The following is a 21,982-nucleotide window of genomic DNA, read 5'->3' as shown; positions in this document are numbered from 1 at the left end:
GAACTGGACGTAATCCCATCTGACTGGTCTCAATCACTGATTGTGCCAGTCTATAAGAAAGGACAAAAGTCCTCTTGTGACAATCACAGAGGAATCAGTTTGACAAATATAATGTCTAAAATATTAGCTTCAATGATACTTCGACGCCTAACCAAAGCTCGTGAACAACAGGCTAGAGATAACCAGGCTGGTTTTCGACCTGGACGTGGTTGTATAGACCAGATATTCACACTACGTCAGGTTCTAGAACACAGACACACATTCAGACGCCCCACAATGGTAGTATTTCTCGATCTTAAGGCAGCATTCGACTCTATTGATCGTGAGGTTCTATGGCAGTGTTTGTCACTGAAAGGAGTACCAAAGAAGTACATTAACCTTATGAAGGCTCTCTACTCGAACACAACTGGTAGAGTGAGAGCTTATGGCGAACTGTCATCAGAATTGATTACCTCAAGTGGTGTTCGTCAGGGCTGTCCACTCTCCCCATTCTTGTTCAACTTTGTGGTCGACGTACTTTTAGAGATAACACTTTCCTCGTCTAGATTTCCAGGGGTTGAACTTCTACCAGGAGGTTCACTTGTTGACTTAGAGTATGCTGATGACATAGTTTTATTTGGTGAAGACGCTGACAAAATGCAGAGTCGTCTGACCACTCTAAGCAACAATGCAAGCATGTTCGGGATGCGATTCTCCCCTTCGAAATGCAAAATGTTGCTTCAGGATTGGGTTGCATTGACACCCGAACTAATGATAGGGAGTGAAGTAATTGAGCGTGTCGATCGCTTCACTTATCTTGGAAGTCTCATCAGCCTTTGTGGTCTGGCGTGTGAGGAAATCTCAGCACGGATACAGAAGGCTCGACTAGCTTTTACCAACTTGCGTCATTTATGGCGTATGCGCGATATCCGTCTATCAACCAAAGGACGTGTTTACTGCGCAGCAGTTCGTCCCGTCCTACTTTATGACAGTGAAACATGGCAGGTAAGAGTGGAGGACATCCGTAGGTTACTAGTATTTGATCATAGGTGTCTTCGAAATATTGCTAGTATATCCTGGGACCATCGAGTAAGTAACGCAGTGGTTAGGAAACGGGTACTACGTAAGGATGGCAGATCGATTGAAGTGGTGAAACTTCATCAGTTGAGATGGCTGGGACACGTGTTACGTATGCCCAGCCACCGACTGCCTCGATGTGCGATGTCCAGTGGTATAGGAGTAGGTTGGATGAAAGCTAGGAGCGGTCAGACCAAAACATGGCCCAAGTCCATGAAGTCAGTGACAAGTGGACTGATTCATGTTTGTAGGTGTAGACTACCTGGTTGGGGACCGCGAGATGATAGTAACCGATGGTTAGAGACCCTGAATGACATGGCTCAAAATCGTTTGGAATGGCGCAGGTGCATCCACTCTTTGTGTTCTCCCAAATTCTAATCTTCTGAATTCTTCATGTCCCTTTCTTTCTTCTCTTTCCAAATTTATTTCACTGGATTATAATCCTTGAATAACATCTTCAAACCCTAATTTTTCTGATTACAGCTTATAATTTTACTACATCTAGCACTACGGGATTTGAATCGACCACTGCATCTTTGTGCTAATGTGGTGTGGCAACTCGAACTGATGTACGTACGTACGAAGTTCTACGTTGTTACCGACTGACTGTGATGAGGATAACAGATGAACGAGCCAATCAAATTCAAGATGGCATATCTTGAATTTTAGCTCGAAATTCATTCATCCAATTAGTTAAATAGAATTTTGCTGTAAGAACTGATATCAGCTCATGATGAAAACCTTTATTCAATTTCCCAACCCTAATATGAAACTCAAATTCATAGTTCTATATCCTCACACTAATATATAATCTTCATTTAATCTTAAAAGTAAACACTATCATAGTCATTTAAGGATCATCTCTGAAAGGTTGTCCATAAATTATACCCTCATCACAATTGTCTATAATTATATTGTTCAAGTAAAGTTATAGCTAGAAGGTATTTTATCATAATTATCAAATTGTATCAATCTACTATGAATAAATCAGCTTAATTTTATTTAATAAAATAAATCTGTATTAAATTAAATTTGAGATTAAAGTTGATTAAATTCATATTCTGTTAAATGTTCAATAAATTATAACTAAATTTAACAATTTAATAGCTAATTTTGAATTACATGTTTATTACTTACTTACTTTACTTTACTTACCCACTCTGTCCTGGGCCTTTCTTTCTAGTTCTATCCAACTGTTGTCCATTCTTCTCATGTCTGTTTCCATTTCTCAGTGTAATATGTTCTTTGGTCTTTCTCTTATAAACTAAACTATTCTAATTTAAATTAAAGATCAAAGTATTTCGTTTCATTTCTTAACAAGTACATGTTAAATCTCAAAAATTTGTTACTATATACTATAAACAACATTAAATAATCTGATCAATAACTACTTTTTTATAGCATAGATTAGTCGTATATAGCAATCGAATATATGATACTTATTTCGCCTCATTTCGGACTCGTCAATCGAATGTACTTGCATCCGAGTATTGATGTTCACAGTTGGACTCGAACCAAGCACTATTCACTTTAAATACTACTAATAATAATACTAATAAAGACTAATAAAAATTCATCACTGAATGTCTGATAAGTCTACTACTTGATTATCACTAATACGACATACGGCTTCGGCACTTGAACACGTAGAACCCTCAAGTTACAAATCAAAAAGCAGAAGAAAACTGGGGAAGCGTCTACTGAAGTGATTGCTAACAACAGACGTATTTATAATTTTTGGTATAGGCTGTAATCTATATTTTAAATGTTCTTTTACTTGCCCTCTAGAACTCCTTTGGAAATTGTCTTTCACTTAGTCACATGTCAGTCCGTCCTTTATGGATGGTTCTCTCTCGTCCCTGTTAAGGAGGAGATCTCGTCGTGGTATTAAAAGAAAGGAAGATCTAAAAAAACATCAGACGTAAAATCAAACACTTACTGCTTCGGTTTGGGCTCCCAGGCAGTATCACAGCCCACACACAAACCAAGTGATTTGTGTGACGCATATGTATTCAGTGCCCTTTTGTACCAATATTTATGTTCAAATAAATAAAATGGGGAATTATTGGCAGTTTCTAGAAAAAATGTCTCCAGATGACTAAGAAAAATGTTTTGATTAATCGGCGGTTTTTATAAAATTCCAAAATGACTGGAAAATAACTACTTTTATCTCTTATTCTAATCTATTTAATATTGCATTCACTAACAAGCCTATGATCTTACCCCAGAGCTTCTAAAATCTCAAGGTCACCCGTAATCCTGTAAGTAATCTTGTTTTCTGTACATAGTCTAACCTTCGAGGGAAATATTCTATATCTCTAACCCTTTTTAATTCTCTGTCAAAGTTGTAATGAGCTAGGAAGCAATCAGAAAATTATTATTTGAAGAACTTCAGAATTCAAGTCTCATCAATTGTAATTGAAATCAATCTCTATTTATAAGTGTAAAATCTGGCCATATGATATATGTGAAAGTGAGCCGGTCATCATTGTTGGAATTGATCGAACAAATAGTACAATGGTAGTAAAGTAACGGATCCTTGCACCAATTAGTCGATCTCCTTTGCAGTTATGAGTAGGCCACACCTTATCACTGTCATTTATCCATTAGTATTCCGTTAATAATTCCAATGGCCCAAACGTACTCCTCCTCGTGACAATTCCCTAAGACTCCATAACAGCACCTTGACATACTATTAACGGTCGTTTGCTGGTAACTAACTTGATATCTGGTTTCTTAGCGTGGTAGTAGAAATCTGTTACATAAGGATTGTGACATAGGGTCAATAGAATAGTAACTCATCATTTACATCATAAATGAGAATAATACTTTATCTTGAATAGACCAACACTGGAAAACGTGAATCATTAGATTAGAACTCTAACTAAATGACATTTTCCCCACTCCAAAACATGGATGTAGGTTTAATCCTGGGGGTGATGTTCTAAATCCAACCCATAATTGCTATCTAATCTTCATTGGTCTTCAATAGTTCTTCAGCTGATATTGAGTTTGTAATTAAAGTTGCCTACATCGAATCTCAAATTAAACACTTGAAATGGCTTTGAACATAAAAATACGAAACAAGATCATCTTAACATGGCTTCCTATGGAACATAATAATAATAATAATCACAATATAACCTAAGTCTTAAAGTTGTATCATGGTTTCTTTTTTACAGTACCTGAATCCTGAAACCACCTCTCAGTCAGTCAGAATAACATCAGTCTTGTAACTTTATTATTATCATACTTATCTTAGGTTATTGTTTTCTTGCTGACTATATCTAATACATTGTAATGTCAAGCATTTAGTCTTAATCGGTGCTTGTGTATGTGTACGTGCATGAGGGAAAATTATACTTGCAAATTTTAGATTAGTTTTTCTTGTTTCTTTACTTTTGTAATTCTTTTAGTTATATGGGAATCAGATTTTTTGGATTATATTCACTATCTTCTTTCTAATTATGAGCGTTATATTAACTGTTGAGATTTATTATATGGGTCAGTGGAATATTGGTGAGTTGAATATTTAGTCTTAATTTTATATATATTCTGGGTCATATCCTGGAACATCTTCAATCATTGGTCAAAATAAACGTTCTAGGCTCAACCAGCTAGTCTACATCTACCAAGGCGGCTTAGTTCGACAGTCACTGACTTCATGGACTGATGCTGTCATGGTTGGGGGCCTCTAGCTTTCTTTGAAATTAATCCTATATAATTATACATCACCCATTGTGTTATGTTTGAGACGTTGATCGATACCACTTTCTAAATTTGCCAATCAGAAATCTAGCCACTATTTTTATACACCCACGTACTTTATTTCGGTTCGTACTATATTGACCCTAAGCTCTGACTAATAACATGCTTCGACTGGCAAGTTTAAACTTTGAATTGAACCGAGAATAATCCTAATTTGCTGGTTCATTGATTTCCACTCTTCGATTCAACAAGAGAACAGAGTAGTCATACTTTTTTTGAATATTTCAGGCACCCGGAAAATATATCTCAAACACATTAGTTTACATACATGAATTGTCATACCACAACACGCGCCACATATGAAATCATACTTCTACATACAACCATCCCGTAAGTGACAGAGTACGGGGAGAATGGTACATAATTAATCAGCAATAATTAAGGAATAATGTTGGGGGTGCTAGATCCCCAGAAATCACTTGTTAAATATCTTATTTTTGTAATTTTGTTTTGGAAACTCGAATTTCTAGTTTTCGTGCCAAAAGAGCCCATTTATACGTTCAGATTGTATTTCCCACTTCTCCTTTTGGTTAACGAGTCTGGGATGCATTGGAAATAGTTGAGCTGTTTTTTCGTTGTGTTCCATTGACTGATATTTAGGGGATCTCATAATTTCTTCAAACAGCAAATAATAAATCGTATAACTATAGTTAATAAATCTAGTGGAAGCTTACAATAGGGAGAATATAGAAATACAATAGTACAGTTACCTACTAATTATACAATAAAAATGTAAATGATAATAAGTCCTTTAAATAGTCACCAAAGTTATAATGTCCTCAATACCTGCCCCGTCATAACACGTTGAGATAGATTTTGAGAATGTACTACTCTTCCCAACCACATACATATTGCATTTTTTTATTGTGAGTTATTTTGATTGTTACCAGTTTGATTTTTTTTTAGTCGGCTAACTCATATTTTTTTAAAGAGATTAAACTTGACATTTATCTATACGAAGTGTTCATTTAACATTAGTATGGCCTATCAAATAAAAAACCACTGACTTTTGTGATGGAGTGAATTTTAATTCATACATATTGGCTGTTTGGATTTTCCCAGAGTGAAAATCAACTCTAGGACGCAGGTACATTAAACTGCTGAGTCCCAACGACGACTAATAACGCGTCCTGGATTCCAGTGCTAGCCCCCATCCATCTCTACTTAAACTTAAGAAGTCACTAGTTGTAAAAAATTTCCCATTATAATTCAACTTTAAAAAATTTATGCATCATTTTATACTTAGTTTTTGTGTACAAACTTTTATGTTACTTAACTAGGGAAGTTGTACCAATAGACCACAGTGTGTTTGCCCTAACTGATATTATTTTTGATTTTATAACGTTGTTATTCGTCATTATGTACTTCTTTAAACCACATTTCTCTTCTCTGTTTCTTTTTCCAAGATTTATGCCTTCCAAGACGTATTTATTATTTAATTCGTACAGATGGAATTGGTTGTCTTCGTCCAACTTATTTAGAGCGTATGCTCCTTTTACTTATTGCTAATTTAGTTAATTTCACCTTGTAAGTTTTTAAGAAAAACGTGTTTGTATTTCATTTTACACTCACCAATTTATTGAATTTCATAATATTTGATGATTAGAAGCATTTGTTTCGCGTTCAACTTCAGTTGCGATATACACTCCTTATGGTATACCAAACTCATATTTTTATTTAATCAATTTATTATATGACTCCATATTAGTAGAAAAACATGAAACAGTTTTTCTATTTTATTCTAACTTATTTACTTTGTATTTGTTGATTCAACACATCATCTTATATGTTGTTTATGTTTAAAAAATGGTATAGATCAATTTAATGTGAATGTGTATCAGTGCCTCGAAAATGGCTAATGTCTATCTTTTCTTTGTATTGAGTTCCAGTGAAAACAATAACAGAGAGGCGATAATAACAATAAAACTCAATCAGATAGAATCATATTCAAATAACGAAATATAAATTGTGCTTCCAACTGTTACTTCTCATGTGACACAACTGAAAAAATGTCTACCATTCATTTTTGTATTGGTTGTTTGAATCTTTCCATTGATGTCTATGACTGCAATTGATCAGTTTCTTATCGGCATATGTGTATCCTGTGCGTATTGCCTCGTTATTACCTTGAGTCACAATCATTATAAGCAGAAATAAATAGTGGCTAGCAGTGGAATCCAAGGCGCGCGTTTCGTCCTATTTTGGACTCGTCAGCTGGGGTGTACCTGCATACCAAAGTTGATGTTGACTCCGGGACTCGAACGTAGTACCGTTCACCTCAAACATCCACTTTGCTACTGAGTCCAGATAGCCACTTGCTTGTGTAATGGAATGAAGTTTAATTCATTTTTGCATTAGCTGTTTTCCGATAAGAGACTGATCAATTGGAGTTCTAAACATCAATCGGATTATAAAGTTAATAACCACTACAAGATAAGTATTCAATAAATGGTCATTGTCATTATGTGATTGAATCATATAGGTAATTGATTATGTTACTCTGTAAACAATTTAAATAGCATGTATAACACCTTGGAAAAACAGTTTGATCATTCGGTAATTATAAACCGAGCAGCCGTTAAAATAAATATGATTAATGTACCGATATTTGATGATATAGACCAATAGCTAGATGAATTATGTAGTAGAGATAGTGTACATTTTTCGAAGGACACTGAAAAGATAAGTAGAGGGATCCTATAATGGACACATTAATATCTGGATTCTTTAAATGTCTTTTTAAATATCTTGGTCAGTCATTATCAATATAGACCCAGGAATTATTATGTGTTAACCCTAGTTTCCATACCAAACTAACATGGCGATAAGATCAATAACAAGTGAGAAGGAAATAATGTAGTAGCAAGGAAAGTCAGAAAGACTCAGCACTGAAAATGTGGTTTGAAATACTGAGTGTAAAGGTAGGTATATATACAGGAATAATGGAACTAAATATCGAAAGGAAGACAACAGGTGAATACATCTTCAGCATTGTGAACGATTGTGAGCCATATTACCCAGTCGTCCAACGATTGATCGCGGTTATCACTCGAACCTCAAGCATATTGTCTACATTTACCAATACTCCTCGGATTAACAATCAATAACTTCATAGTGATTCCACGTCTTTGTTTGAACTCAGATATTTTAGATCCAGTTTTAGTCAGCTGCTTAATTATATTGTTTCGTAAAGTTAATAAAACTAGTTGCTCTGAATTGGATCTTAAATTAGCAGATGCTCTGATTACATGATTTAGTGAGCATTAAATAATAAAAGCACCCACTATAGGTCACTAAAAACGATAGAATTACCCTATTTCATTTATGATAATATAAATGGATATTAGAGAAGTGCCTTGTCGATTAATACACTGGATATCGTAGCTACAAACACTGACTCATCAACTTTTGTTTTGACACCACATTACTAACTATCATCACCTACCTATCACAAACACAAATAGTAAAGAAAAGATTTATAGAAATGAAAATTTGATAAGTTTATTTACTTAATCTCTCTTAATCAATAAGAATATGAAGGTATATTAGAAATTTCTTTAGAATTGTTAAGACTAGGGTTTTTGTTTTTACTTGAATCACTATGGTTAGACTCTTGGCGACATGGCTCAGAATCGATCACAATGGCGTAGGTGTATACACTCTTTGTCTTCCCTTAAACTAAGAGATTAAAATCGCTTCATATCTTTCTTACTACGAATTAATTCTTTCTTCCTGTACTATATCCTTATATGAAATCTTTCTTTTATATATTACCACCTCTAAATTAACTACTTTTATGAATCCGGTGTTCACCTTGTTGTGTTAATGAGGTATGGCAACTTGGACCGATGCATATATGTGCCTGGTCCTACGTTGTAGGTGACTGACTAAGTCACTATAGACTTTGATGTGTAAAAGATGAGCTCGAATTCTAATGAAAAGATTTGCTGGTACATGATTAATTAACTTTGAAATATTCAGTATCGGTTCTCTGTGGTTAATTGTACGTGTGTATCTTTGTCATGCCAAGTTTTATATGTAATTAGTAATATGTACCATACCATATGTTTTCTGTTTACAGAGCCGGTTATGGCATGGTCAAACGACCAAGAGATTTTTCTACTTTTTTATTATCAATATTTATGATCAATTTATTGATGTACACATTTTTCTATGCAATTATGAAAGTAAGCAATTAATTGTGTAATTAAATTTTCAAAAAGGGCAGTTTTTTCAAGCAAAATTTAAGTTTATTTTTCATCACATATTGACTGTGCTGTATACTGTTTTGTTTAAGAATCAAAGATGATAAAATATATCTGTATAGGGTCGTGGAGATTATTAAGTTTTTAATTGAGATCATGAACCCATTGATGTTAGACCACCTTTGAAAAGGTGGACGTACTGGACAGCCGTTTCGTCCTATTGTGGGACTCCTCAGCAGTGCGAATCCACGATCCTGCTCGCGAAATATACCTCGTGAAATATACCTTAGAATAGTGGCGAACTTGAACCGATCTATATACATAAAAGTTCTACGTTGTGACTAACTGAGTGTGATGTACCTTTAAGAAGTGCTCGTTTGACGTCTTTTACTGTTAATTTTGACAGTATTTAGCATTTAATTAATAACAGATTTACTAGTGTCAAGAAGTATGTTAACATACTCTATCATTGTGCACGAAAAATATCTCGCGAATTTATTCTAATGTGTTTAGGTTTCTTTTTTGTATGTTGAGTATATCTCAGTCATCCAATCTTTTACGAGCCATGCTTCGATAAATATCATTATCGAATTTCTATGATGTTCACATGTTTTTATTCTTTGACTTCAATGTTTTAATTGTTCAGTAACACATTAGAAATTGTTATATGATACACTCATCTTGATTTTTAGCCAAACATTTACCCCTACCATAACTAACGTAATTCAGAAAATGTCGAATAAGTCTTTTGTTATTCCTAGGTGATCGAACCACTAAAGCTAACAGAATTTTCTAAATCAATGAATTAGTCTACATTCAACTATCCAACTCCATGTCGTAAAACTAGATATCGAACAAAAACCATCACATTTTCTTAATTTCCGGTCCGTATCTCAGATAAATAATTACAAACACATCGATTACATATTTCATAGTTATACACTTACAAGTGTAACAGGTTGCTCAGTTACCTTGGATTTGACAAATAAAAAATTGACCATCTTTTTTTAAATTTTGTTTTGTGTTTAAAGTACTTTGAATCTACTCAAATTTAGATTTTCCAAGTATATCGTTGCATTTATGTGATCATTGCTTGATTGCTTTTTTCTCACTACTTACTAGTCCATAGATCATTATTTAACATATTAATTAATTTTATGCCATCTTGTTACCGAATCATATTTTGCATATATGATTGCAAATTATATATATACGCGCATGTTTTATCAGTCATATTGTTGTGAAGGAAAACACGAGTGGGGACAACCAATGTATGTTTATTACGAAATTACAGAATGTCTTGGTAAAATATGAGAACCATACACTGAGTATTTCATTTGCAAATGCCCATCATTTGGCCTTCATACTCTGTATGATTCTTCCAGTTCACAATTGCTTTTTTTTATTCGCTTCAGCTCGATCTTCTTAGCTTTCTACTACCAGGTTTTTCACTTCCGATTGGTGTCACATACTACTTATTTCGACAGACATAAGTAGCATACACCACAATATGATCTCATGGGTATTTACTGTACATGGGTGATACAGCTGTTGTTTTCTTTCAGACAATGTCAAATACACAGAAATTTTACGTTAGTACATGAAGGTAGTTGTGCTTATTAAAAAAATAATCAAAGGTGAATCAACGTAGATTTTAATCTATAGTTGCGTAGTGTGTGCTACTGATGCCGACAGATATGTTATGGATGCTGAGGAATAATGTGCCAATCATTATCATGTTAAGTCTAATGATGTCCTTGGACTCTAAATGGGCATTTCCTATTGGCCATTACTTATTTCACTCTTTAAATATTGTACAGATGTTGTTTTCTATTTTTATGGTACGATGTGGTCTGTTTGGTTAGTATATAAATAGAGTATGTCTGAAATATAATGATTCATAACTCAGAGGCGGTGACTTGCGTTCTAGACTCAACTGGCTGGGCTAGACAGGGAAACGGGACCAATCGTGACTCTAGGTCGTCCTTACGTGTCACTGATTCGATCGATAAATACGCACGCGCATTTAACCTGCAGTCCACCCGTTACAACAAGATATAAGTAGTATGTATCACCAATGGAAAGTGGAATGCCTGAAGGCAGAAGATTGAAGAGAAGAGAACGAGAACAGAGAGTGATTGATATGGAAATGAAGAAAAAACGAAGTCTAAGACAATTGATGGACATTTTGCAAATGAAGTATTTACTGTATTGTTTTCAGATTGTACTAAGAGATTCTGTAAATTTATATTTAAATATATTGGGTTGTTCCCATTAGTAATCTCGTTCAGCACAGTTGTACTAATACAATTTCAAAATTGTTTCTGTGGATCCATTGAATTCAGATAAAAAGATCGGAAATCTACTCTGGTCATTTCATAAACATTTTCTATATTTCAATACTTCAGATATTATCCCATTTAAATCAGTTTTCGGCTTTCTTCACATGTCCATCGTTGATGTTACTGATATGATGTTAACTAATACATTTAATGGAAATCTGACTGTTACCGATATTATTATTGATCGTTTGCACACGTCGGTAAATCTACTTTTATTTAGTGATTCAGTACGTGTTTCTGTGATGACAGCGCTGTGTTCTAATCTGATGTTTATTTCGTGTTTACTAGGTCAGGTCAACAACTCCGCCTGGAGTCTTTCCGGGGGCTACTGCCGGTCCCAAACCCGGATAAAGGAGGAGGGTTGGGTATGGGGTTAGCGACCCCATCCCGTAGAAAACTAACTCGCTAAAAAAAATGCTAGCCAGAAAAAAGGAAGGTCAGGTCAACGACCACTGAATGATGAGATGCCATTTTGTTATGACAATCCAACATTTGAAACTGTATACTGTACTTGACAATTATTAGGATGTGTTTACACCAAATCTTCAATTTAATGTATAGTGTAGAGACTGGGACTGACATATATCTGTCATTTTTCAAATTATTCATTCCTATAAGTAATAGTTAACTAAATCAGCTCTTACTTGTCATTATCCCATAATCACGGTTGTCCGCGAAGTTTAGAAAAATGTTTGTCTTTGGTTTGTTGTGCTAAAAAGTCACTTATCAAATTGAGTTGAAACGTTCGCCTTCTCCTCTTGCTTCGCTTAGTTTTCCTGTTTCTCATCCTAATGTCTGTCTGCATGAAATAAACCAATCCAACTTAATTTATACATGGCTTCTAATTCCCTCCGTCGTTCAAACGAAGTAAGTCTAAGTGCAACATATGGTATTAAACGGAAGATTTGTTTTTCATGGTATATTCACTCATTTGTTCAAATTTGAGTCAGATCTCGAGCCACTAAATGTTTATTAGATACCATAATAGTTTCACTATTTATAATATTTTTTTTAGAATTCTCATTCATTTCGAATCTAGAGTCATTGATGTTGCTTTAGTGACGGATTGCGTTGTTTACAAATTACCCTTTACTTACTTTCTGCTTACTCCTGTTACTCCTAACAGAGCATAGGCCGCCGACCAGCATTCTACAACCCGCTCTGTCCTGGGCCTTCCTTTCCAGTTCTGTTCAATTTTCGTTCACTTTTCTCATGTCTGTCTCTATTTCTCGACGTAATGTGTTATTTGCTTCTCCTCTTTTCCTTTGGCCTTGAGGATTCCATATGTATAAATTACCCTATTACTCAGAATAATGGTTTCTATTATACTAGCCCTACTTCTTGTTTATTACTGGATAATTTCAGTAGTTGAAATCATGAGTCAATTGAAGTTAGACCGCCATGGTAAACCTGAAAGCACTGGACGACCGTTTCGTCCTAATATGGGACTCCTCAGCACTGCACATCCACGATCCCGCCCCCCGCAAGATTCGAACCCAGGACCTATCAGTCTCACGTGCGAGCGCTGAGTCATTAGACCACTGAGCCGGCATCCAACGGTGTTGATGTCTAACTTCAACCAATCCACCGTACATCATTGTCTTCAGTGGATACGTTTTAAATGATATTACTTAAATTTGCTTGATCGAATCATCACAGTAACTAAAACCTACCATAAGCGGTTAAGTAAACATTCAGCTAACCCCCCTTTCTTTATCTAATCTAGTTTCATTCTAATTGAAATAAGAAGAGTGTAATAAGATAGATGGTAGAATACATTGTGATTAATGTTCAATTGAGACTCGGTAATTATGTAGACCTCTTAGTCCAGTTAAAGTTAAGCATCAGACAACTAACTAATCCAGAAGAAACTTAAATATCAAACCCTGTTTTTTCTTAACTTCACCTATCATTCCCATAAACAAACCTTGTATTATAGTTTGATATCTTTGAAGCATTTAATGCATCCTAGTTGCTTTGTAAGCTCATCTTATTTAACAACAAGAAAAAAACTAACTCCAATTTGTACTCTGAATTATGATTTATAGCGAAATCAATTAATCTATGGGAATAATCACCATTTACATCTCAATATGTTTCTTTTCTGTTAACTATATGCATTATTTTCAATTAGATTATAAATTTCAATGGCTGTATTTTAGTTTTCACTGAATTTCTTTTTTTTCCCCTTTCAAGTTAAGACATCGTGAACGCTTTCAAATGTTATCATTAGTATATATTTTACTAACTTGTGTATCTTGGGGTTGTGCAATTTATTTTTATTTTAATCGAACAACCACATGGGAAGTAAGTGAATTAGTAATTTTTTTTATTTTTCATATATTGAATACAATCCTAATAAGGACTTTAACTGTTTATATGGATATTCTATTAGAAATTCAGGTAAGAAAAAAGTTACTCCTTAAGTACGTCGACTACAGTTTATCATTGTACAGCGCAGATCACCAAGCCACATGCACACAGAGCAATTCTAGAAGAAACGTAAAATGCCAGTGAATGTGAGTGAACACAGGGATCTAAGAGTTGAATGTATCAATAAGATTCAAGTATATATATTGTTATATCTAGAGCTTAAATTCTTGCTCTACCGCGTACTACTTGAGCACTCGAACGCTAGAACCCTCCAAGTCGCATGTTAGGACACAGAAGACGAGTGAGAGGGAATGTTACTGTAAACAGTGTCAAACGTGGTACAAAACTCTCAAGTAGTTACAGTTTTTAATAAAACGGAAATCACCATTACAGTCATCGAATCTGAATACAGTAGTTTCTGGCATTTGTCTAATAGGGAAGCTACACATCGAGACTCTAGAATGTTCTTCTAAAAGATAATTGGATAGAGTTTCTTTAGCTCTTTCTGACTTTCCTTGAGTTCACTCGGGGGCCATCCTCATATATATGAACGAATGAGTCACCGAGAGATTTAAGCTAGTAAAAGGGATATATTTGTATGCTGTAACAGGAGTAACAGCATACATGTTCAGACAGACATAATAATAATACAAAGAATGGATAAATTATTACCGCTCAAATCACACTGTCTGTAAAATAAACTAATTGAATTATTTAAGACAATGAAACGTAAACAAACTTACGTGTCGGTGACGTGTTACACTCTGTATAGATACAACCACAGTTGAAGAAAACTATTCAGAAATGACGTTTCAAAACAACGTAAAAGCTTTTATTTTTTCTAACATAGTCAAAAGCTATGTGCCATCGAACCAAAATATTTCATATTGAATGATACAAATACAAATACAGTGAAACTCATACACGTTCCATACCATTATCAAATATTCATCAATCAAATAATTTAGTGAAAATCATTAGTTAAAAAGATTTATTTAAATAAGGCATCATTTTCTCCAGTCAATGAAACTGAGAATCAATATTGTTATTGACCTTGGAGCGAATCGATTTTGATCATTGTTTATAGTTTTTCCATGCACAATAAGCAAACACATATTCAGAGAGAAGCGAAGACATGGAGAAAGAAGTTGATCAATTAGATAATTCAGTGATAGAAAAACAACGATTTCAAATGTCCTATATGTTATTTGTTAAATGATTGAAATACAATATAATTTGGTTAAATTACATTATGGATACTCATTTTAATACTTTTAAATGTGTATCCAGTAACAGCCCGTTTAATATATAACAAAAGATCTTTATGGAAAATAGTGTAAGTTTAGACTAGATTATTAACAGATATTCTGAAGAAATGATGAATCAGCGAAATTTCATTACATTCGTGTTGTTAATCTCTTTAAGTAAATTAACGTTTTCTTAATTACTACTAATGACTTTTTTTTTAATGTATAAGTCTTATTTGCTTCAGAATATAGTAAAGTACTTCTGTTAAGCACTTTTATCTCAGCTCTGACAAGTCCAAAAGCACCGGATGGTCATTTCGTCCTAGTATGGGACTCCTGGGCAGTACGCATCCACGACCCCGCACGCAAGACTCAAATCCGGGACCTTCAGTCTTGCGCGTGAACTCTCTACCTCTAGACCACTGAACCGGGATCCAGTAGTGATAATGTCTAACTTCAGTCGATCCATGATCTTACACAACCCTCCATCCATTGTCTGAAGTGGATAACTGTCTCACACCCGACACTGGTCACGGATTCTCACTAGAATCGTGAATGTGCACTTCTGAGAAGTCCCATACTAGGACGAAATGGCCGTCTAGTGCTTCTAGGTTTTCAATGGTGGTTCAGCTTAGATCGACTCTTGGACTCAGCTACGAAAATTTGCAAATTAGGATGTCTGAACACTTACGTGAACGAATGCGAAAACAAATGAAATCAAGCGACTCATTAAGAGTAGATGATAAACTTCCATTGTCCTCTATTGCTAAACATAGTTGAAACAGGTCATAGTTTTGATGTTAACTCGGCTTTTGCTGTTTTGTACAAAAGTGTCCAAGGGTGTGTATACTTATGTTTATTGGAACCTTGTGACTTAATGGGAATGTTGAGGCAATCCAGTCCGCATATATGCTGAAAACGGACTGATGAACTGCAGTCCTAAACATCAATGAGAAGATTCAAAAGAATTATCGATGTTGGTAGAAAATCTTTATTGTTGTTTATTTTAGATACTATAAAATATTAGATTAGTTGCTCACTTGAAAAAATAAATTACGACACATAGCTTTCAGACTTGTCACTAGTATTAAGAGCTTTCATGCTAATATTATAATCAAGATTTCAACTGAATCTAAATGACCTAAACTGTTGTAGTAACTTACAAATTTTACACAGAACTAAATAGCTTCAAGTTTCTTTTTGTATTTCATTACAGAACTTTAGATTGTATTAAAGATAACAAGAGGTACAGATAACGGAGCGTTAAAAAAGTAATCAAATGGTAAAGATGTAAGATATGCTCAGTAGAGAATATTTCTAAATTACTATGGTCAGTTTCAAATGGATATCATCGACAATTAATCCATTACATCTCGAAGACTTCGGTCACATACAATTTAATACAGATTAGATAACTAACTTAATACGTTTAGCCTGATCACCATTAAGTCTTTATCAAATTGATTTTAGTTCGTCTAGAATCATAGTCACTAAGGAGAAGAACCTATCATGGTTAACTCAATAGTTCTGTGTTACCAATCTTTCAACTTTACTAAATATTTCATTACTCAATAGAATGGTTTTATCAGAAACAAGTGATTATTTGAAAGTTCGATTGCTTAAAAATGTCTGTGACCTTTATTTGTTTTCCACCTTCAACAGTAGTGTTCTTTAAGTTAGCAGACAGTAGTGTTATTTTCTTGATATTCTTATGGAGCTACAAATAACATGTTCAGTTTTGTTTTAAAAACCTTTTATGACACTGAAATTTCATAAAATATCTAGCAAAACAGAAGACGTGTACTCAATACAACTCTCTTTATAGAGGACATCTGTGCGTCTATTCTAGTACTTCGTATGCAAATTAGCCGGATAACCATTATCACGACGATTCCCATCTGTGTATGATCTTCAGAAGGTGAAACAAAATAGTGAGAATAATTTATTTCAGACATAAATACGTAATAATACATACGTGAAGGTTACCAATATGGGATATTGATAAACTGTTAAAGTTTAGAGTAACACTTAATCTGCCAAACGAGCTCATCTCAATGTTTAGTTAATTTAAACATGTACAAACGGATGATATTACTATGTCATTGTTGTCTAATGTTAACAGACTTTTTTCATAACTGAAATGTTTTTTTTTACAACAACTAAGCAAAACTGTAACGTACTTGGTTTTAGGTAACTCCTGCTCGTTCTCGTGCACTTAATCAACCTTGTGTTTTATTGGATTTCTATGATGCACATGATGTTTGGCACTTTTTATCTTCAATATCTATGTTCTTCTCATTTATGGTAAATTCTTTAGACCAATATCCGATGTTTTTCGTACTCTTTAGTCTTTTTCCTTTAAGTATTTTCTCACTAACTTAGTTTTTATACTAAATAAATATTTATTTAGTATAATGAGTCAAATCAATTTAGTACATAGTTTGATATTTAGCAAAAATATATTGTACTAATTTTCTAGGCATTATTTGCTTCAACATTGAAAAAAGGTAGTAAAATAATACAAATGAAAACTTAAAATTAATTGTTGTTACGGAATAAGATTACAGGTATGTATACCTTGCTGATGACTGCCAAATAGCACGAAACCTAGGTTAAGCAGGGTATCATATAAACTACCTTCAACCACCTTAGAGAGCCTGATATTGCTATGTTGTGATCCTAGTTTCCATATCATATTGAGATGACAAGATGAAGATGATGTAGTAGCAATCGGAATTAAAAAGACATAAGCATTAATAATAAAACTGAGTGTAAAAGTAGGTATATATGAAGGAATACTGGAATTAAATATCGAAAGGAAGAAAACGAGTTAATACATCCTCACTATTGTGAACGATTGTGAGCCATATCACCCAATTGTCCAACGATTGATACCAGTTATCACTTAAACCTCAAGCATATAGTCTGCATCTACCAACATGGCTCAGAACAACTGTCAATAAAATCATGGACTGGACTACATTTTAGTTTGACTTCCCTTAGATTTCTTCTAGTCTACTCATACTGCAGATAATATCGCACGTCTAAATAGACGGTTAAGCAGACCTAGCACATACCAAACACCTCCGGATTAAACACGTTTCCTGTTTTCCATAAACTACGTTTCATAGTCATGTAATTGTACACAGTAGACTGCTACACGGTGTAGTCTACCTTTGTTTGTTAGATGGACATCTCACCTATACCGCATGTGATGTAAGTTGGGTAAAGTTAACTGAAAATTATGAATTGGTGCTGAGATTTCGTCAGACACCACCTCACTCGGAGTGCTAAGCCTTCCAAAACAAGTGAAGTGATAAACCTGCTTCACTTTTTATCATTAGTTTAGACATTGACACAGACCTGTCCTAAAGCAACGTGTTACACTCAGATTGAAAAAAAATCGGATCCCAGTATTATTGCTCGGAGCGTGTAGTGTGATCGATAAGCGAACCCACCAATGATAACATGAAACGCTCACCATCACATTAATTTTCCTTGACCTTGTATGACTATGCTTTGCGTATTCACTGAACATCATTTTGTTTATTATGAATGATATTAAGTTCGTTGACTCATTTTTGTTATGCTATAGTTACTGTTCAAAATAGATAGTTTTTCAAGCCTAATAGCTTACTTGTTCTGACTTTGGCTAAGCTAAGACTCTGTGCTCGCCAGTCTAGGAAATGTTTTAGAATTACATCTGTAAGACAAATTAAATCCTACAGAGCGATCAGATGACTTTTCTTGATAAAAACATAATACTGATGTTCTGCTCAATATATTTAATCACTAAAACTGTCATGCTGTTTTTTTCTCGTAATTTTAGTTAATAATGTACATGGACGACGATCTCTCAAAACGTCCAAGAAATCAGATTTTTGTTTTTTGATCACTAACTACTACAACTATGAAGTTATTGTTCATAGATATGATTATGCAATGAAAATATTTCACATCTGTAAACGCTATATAATTATCCATAATCAGACAATTTTTATTGTAACTAACTACTTTACCATTATCATTTGTGAATTTTTAGTGATTTTCTTCCCATTAATTTTGTTTGTCCATCTTTTGTGTTTTGAGTATGTTTCCATTTTTGTTTGATTCAAACTTATTGTATAGGATGTATTGAAGTGGATAAAAGAATCTACATATAAACATAGATTTTTGCAGAAACATAGTTCATTAATCAATAATTACGTAATTATTCAGACAAAGATCGGTCAGCACCATTCAGTTTTAGGATCTATGTTGATTGTGATTGAATCACTGTTTCCAGTCAATCAATATGAAAAAGTCTCTGGTCTAGACTTCGTAATGTTGGACGCTTATCAGCAAGGCGTATGTGTGCTTTCAAAGAGCTGATATTTACTTGGTGATCCCAATATTCAATTAATCCCCTACAAATTGTATTGAGAGTGCACCGATAGGTTACTCGTTGCTCACTTAAAATCATAATGAAGTAATCAAAAATTCCCCGTTTTTAACATTTAAAAGTGTAGAATTATTAATCTGGAAAAAAGCTCTCAGTTTAATAATGGTAATAGTCGAAATGATAACCAGTTAAATGTAATAATTCAAAAGTAGTTAATATTACAAACCGCCCTTCCCTAGGCAATCATTGAACCTTTGGAATAATGCTGACAACAACGAAACAACTGTACAGTTGCTTTACTTAGGTCATAGCTGTGGGCTTCTTGACTTGTAATTATTCCAAGATGTTTACGGAGAAAAATCATCAAGACTTTTTAAGGTTCTCAAAAGGTTGAGAAACTGTATTCTTGCATGATTATATTATTATCTAAATAAATTCATATTTTTATAATTAGATTTGTATGTTTATTTAGTGTCAGTAACAGCTAACGGATTTGTAGTTATTTAAGCTTTTAGACACTAAAATGAGATGTTTAAAAGTTCCCTTGTTTATCAAAACCAAAGATGGGATAATCTTCCGAGTTATGCAAGATCAAATAAGTGAAAATGACTTCATATCAATATTAAACATGGACAATTAGATGAAAATGACATGAGAACCCATATGAGTGATATATTTCTTCATAATAATATAGAATGCGGGTTGCAGTGGGATCCAAAACGCGTATTTCATTTTACTTGTGATTGGCCAGCTAGATATATCTGCACCTCAGAGTTGATGCTAAATTTAGAACACGGTCCCAGAACTGTTGCTTAAGATGCCCAAGCGTTGGCGTCTGAAGTGAAAAGTACTGGGACCATGTCCAGTAGTCAACATGAACTCTGAGGTGCAGATATATCTAGCTGACCAGTCACAAATAAGATTGCTATATCCGAGCGAAGATTAAATCACGAGTAACTTCTGACCTATAATTTATTATCGTACGATTTACTGTTCTTAAGCTATGTTCAGTTTATTAACTACTGCCTCACACATTCACAGCCACTTTTTGGCTTTGTTGTGTACAAATATTATTTCCTATTTTATGGTGCGTAGGGGTTTGTTTGTTTGATATATAACCCCAGTATGTCTGAAATAAATGTTTGGATTCGCATAGTGGAATCTGGTATTGGTGTTCTGAACTCAAGTGGACGGATTAGGCGGACATAGGACCAATAAGGACGCTAGGCTGCTCATGCCGGTTGAACGTCATTGGTTTGGCACAGCGCTAAGATTGTATAAGTCGTACTTTGATTGGTGGATAAATCACGTGATAAAAAGCCGGACATATAGTCACAACAAACACGAAATGCGCATCCTGGGTCCCACCGCTACTCGCATTCCATATCAATGTGTTGTGATAGCTATATGGAGGTGATCCGTTCAGTATGCGAACCAAAGCTGATAGAATTTCAGTCAAATATTTGCTTAAGTTATGAAGATTTGCATAAAAGGCTTCAGTTATCTATAGTTCTACTGCTGGACTCCTCAATGGTAAATACCTGACCTCATAGGCGATTGAACCTAAAACATTTAGTTATCACAACAAACACTTAGCCATTAGAACCAAAGGATCAGCGTTCAATGGTACAAAGTTAATCGATTCGTGATATAGCATGACGACCCTCTAATTCCACCAGCGACAACTGCTTCACTTCAAGCATGTTTGAATTACATCAGCCACGGCTTCTCACTGGAAATTCAGGGACATCTTCAAGTACATTGGAAGATCTAATTATTGTGGTTTAGTAGAAATCGGTTTAATTTGAAGGTTGTATTCGTCACAAAAGGATCCCTAGTTTTCGATGGTAACCCAACGACGATCAATCTCTGATAAATACAGCTAAAAAATTAAATCAATCTCCACAAAACGCCTTTAATTAATGGGATAATTCACTTCATATTTATATAGAACTAAGTTAAATTATGAGTGACTCGAAAGGAACAAGCATAACCTAACCTGTGATAAATTATATCCCTCCTAACACGAATTGTTGGAGCACCCAATTCGAAAAGTTGTTCGTTCAGCAACTACCTTAATATATTTCAAAAAAGCAGCTGTCAGAAAAATCAAAGAAATGTATAGTTTAATCTGCAAAATACGGATCACGCCACACTAATACAATAAAGACCAATATGGAATCAAGATACACGTAAATATTTACGATTACATGTCGTACAATAACGCTCATTTTTTATTTTGACACGTATTAACTAGAACAGCACGATTAGAATAACCTTTGTACAATAAGCTTGATCGCGTTTAATATTGATTGCATACAACTTATATAAATGTATCTTTATCTGAACTTATCAGCTCATATGTAAGGTTAAAAAGCAATACATTAACGGGAAATATGGGTAAATGAATACTGGTATTTTCAGTATACCGAAAACGTTCTTATCGTGACGTGTCATACGATGAATATTTAGCAACTCGTTGGCTTTTCAGAACGTTAGCTTGCTTGTCAGATTCCATGCTAACCTATTAAACAAATCAAGTGGTGGAGTAGTGAAACTACATCAGTTGAGATGGCTGAGACACGTGTTGCGTATGCCCAGTCACCGACT

The 21,982-nt window shown here is 34.4% G+C and overlaps 1 protein-coding gene across 1 annotated transcript in view; it reads left to right on the top strand.

Moving 5' to 3' along the window:
- SIDT2 (SID1 transmembrane member 2) overlaps nucleotides 1-18,883 on the top strand; it is a gene marked incomplete at both ends in the record, with an annotated part of 51,522 nt that extends 32,639 nt beyond the window's left edge. The window contains 6 exons of the mRNA XM_035731228.1: nucleotides 4,473-4,575; nucleotides 6,231-6,351; nucleotides 8,906-9,011; nucleotides 13,568-13,678; nucleotides 17,182-17,295; nucleotides 18,821-18,883. Coding sequence (XP_035588321.1) covers nucleotides 4,473-4,575; nucleotides 6,231-6,351; nucleotides 8,906-9,011; nucleotides 13,568-13,678; nucleotides 17,182-17,295; nucleotides 18,821-18,883 — 618 coding nt within the window. The remainder of the gene's footprint in view (nucleotides 1-4,472; nucleotides 4,576-6,230; nucleotides 6,352-8,905; nucleotides 9,012-13,567; nucleotides 13,679-17,181; nucleotides 17,296-18,820) is intronic.
- Between the last annotated feature and the right edge of the window lie 3,099 nt (nucleotides 18,884-21,982).

This window comes from Schistosoma haematobium, chromosome 1, assembly GCF_000699445.3.
Source record: "Schistosoma haematobium chromosome 1, whole genome shotgun sequence".
NCBI classification, from domain to species: domain Eukaryota; kingdom Metazoa; phylum Platyhelminthes; class Trematoda; order Strigeidida; family Schistosomatidae; genus Schistosoma; species Schistosoma haematobium.
The sequence above is the reverse complement of the archived record's forward strand: the minus strand, read 5'-3'. Positions and strand labels throughout refer to the sequence as shown.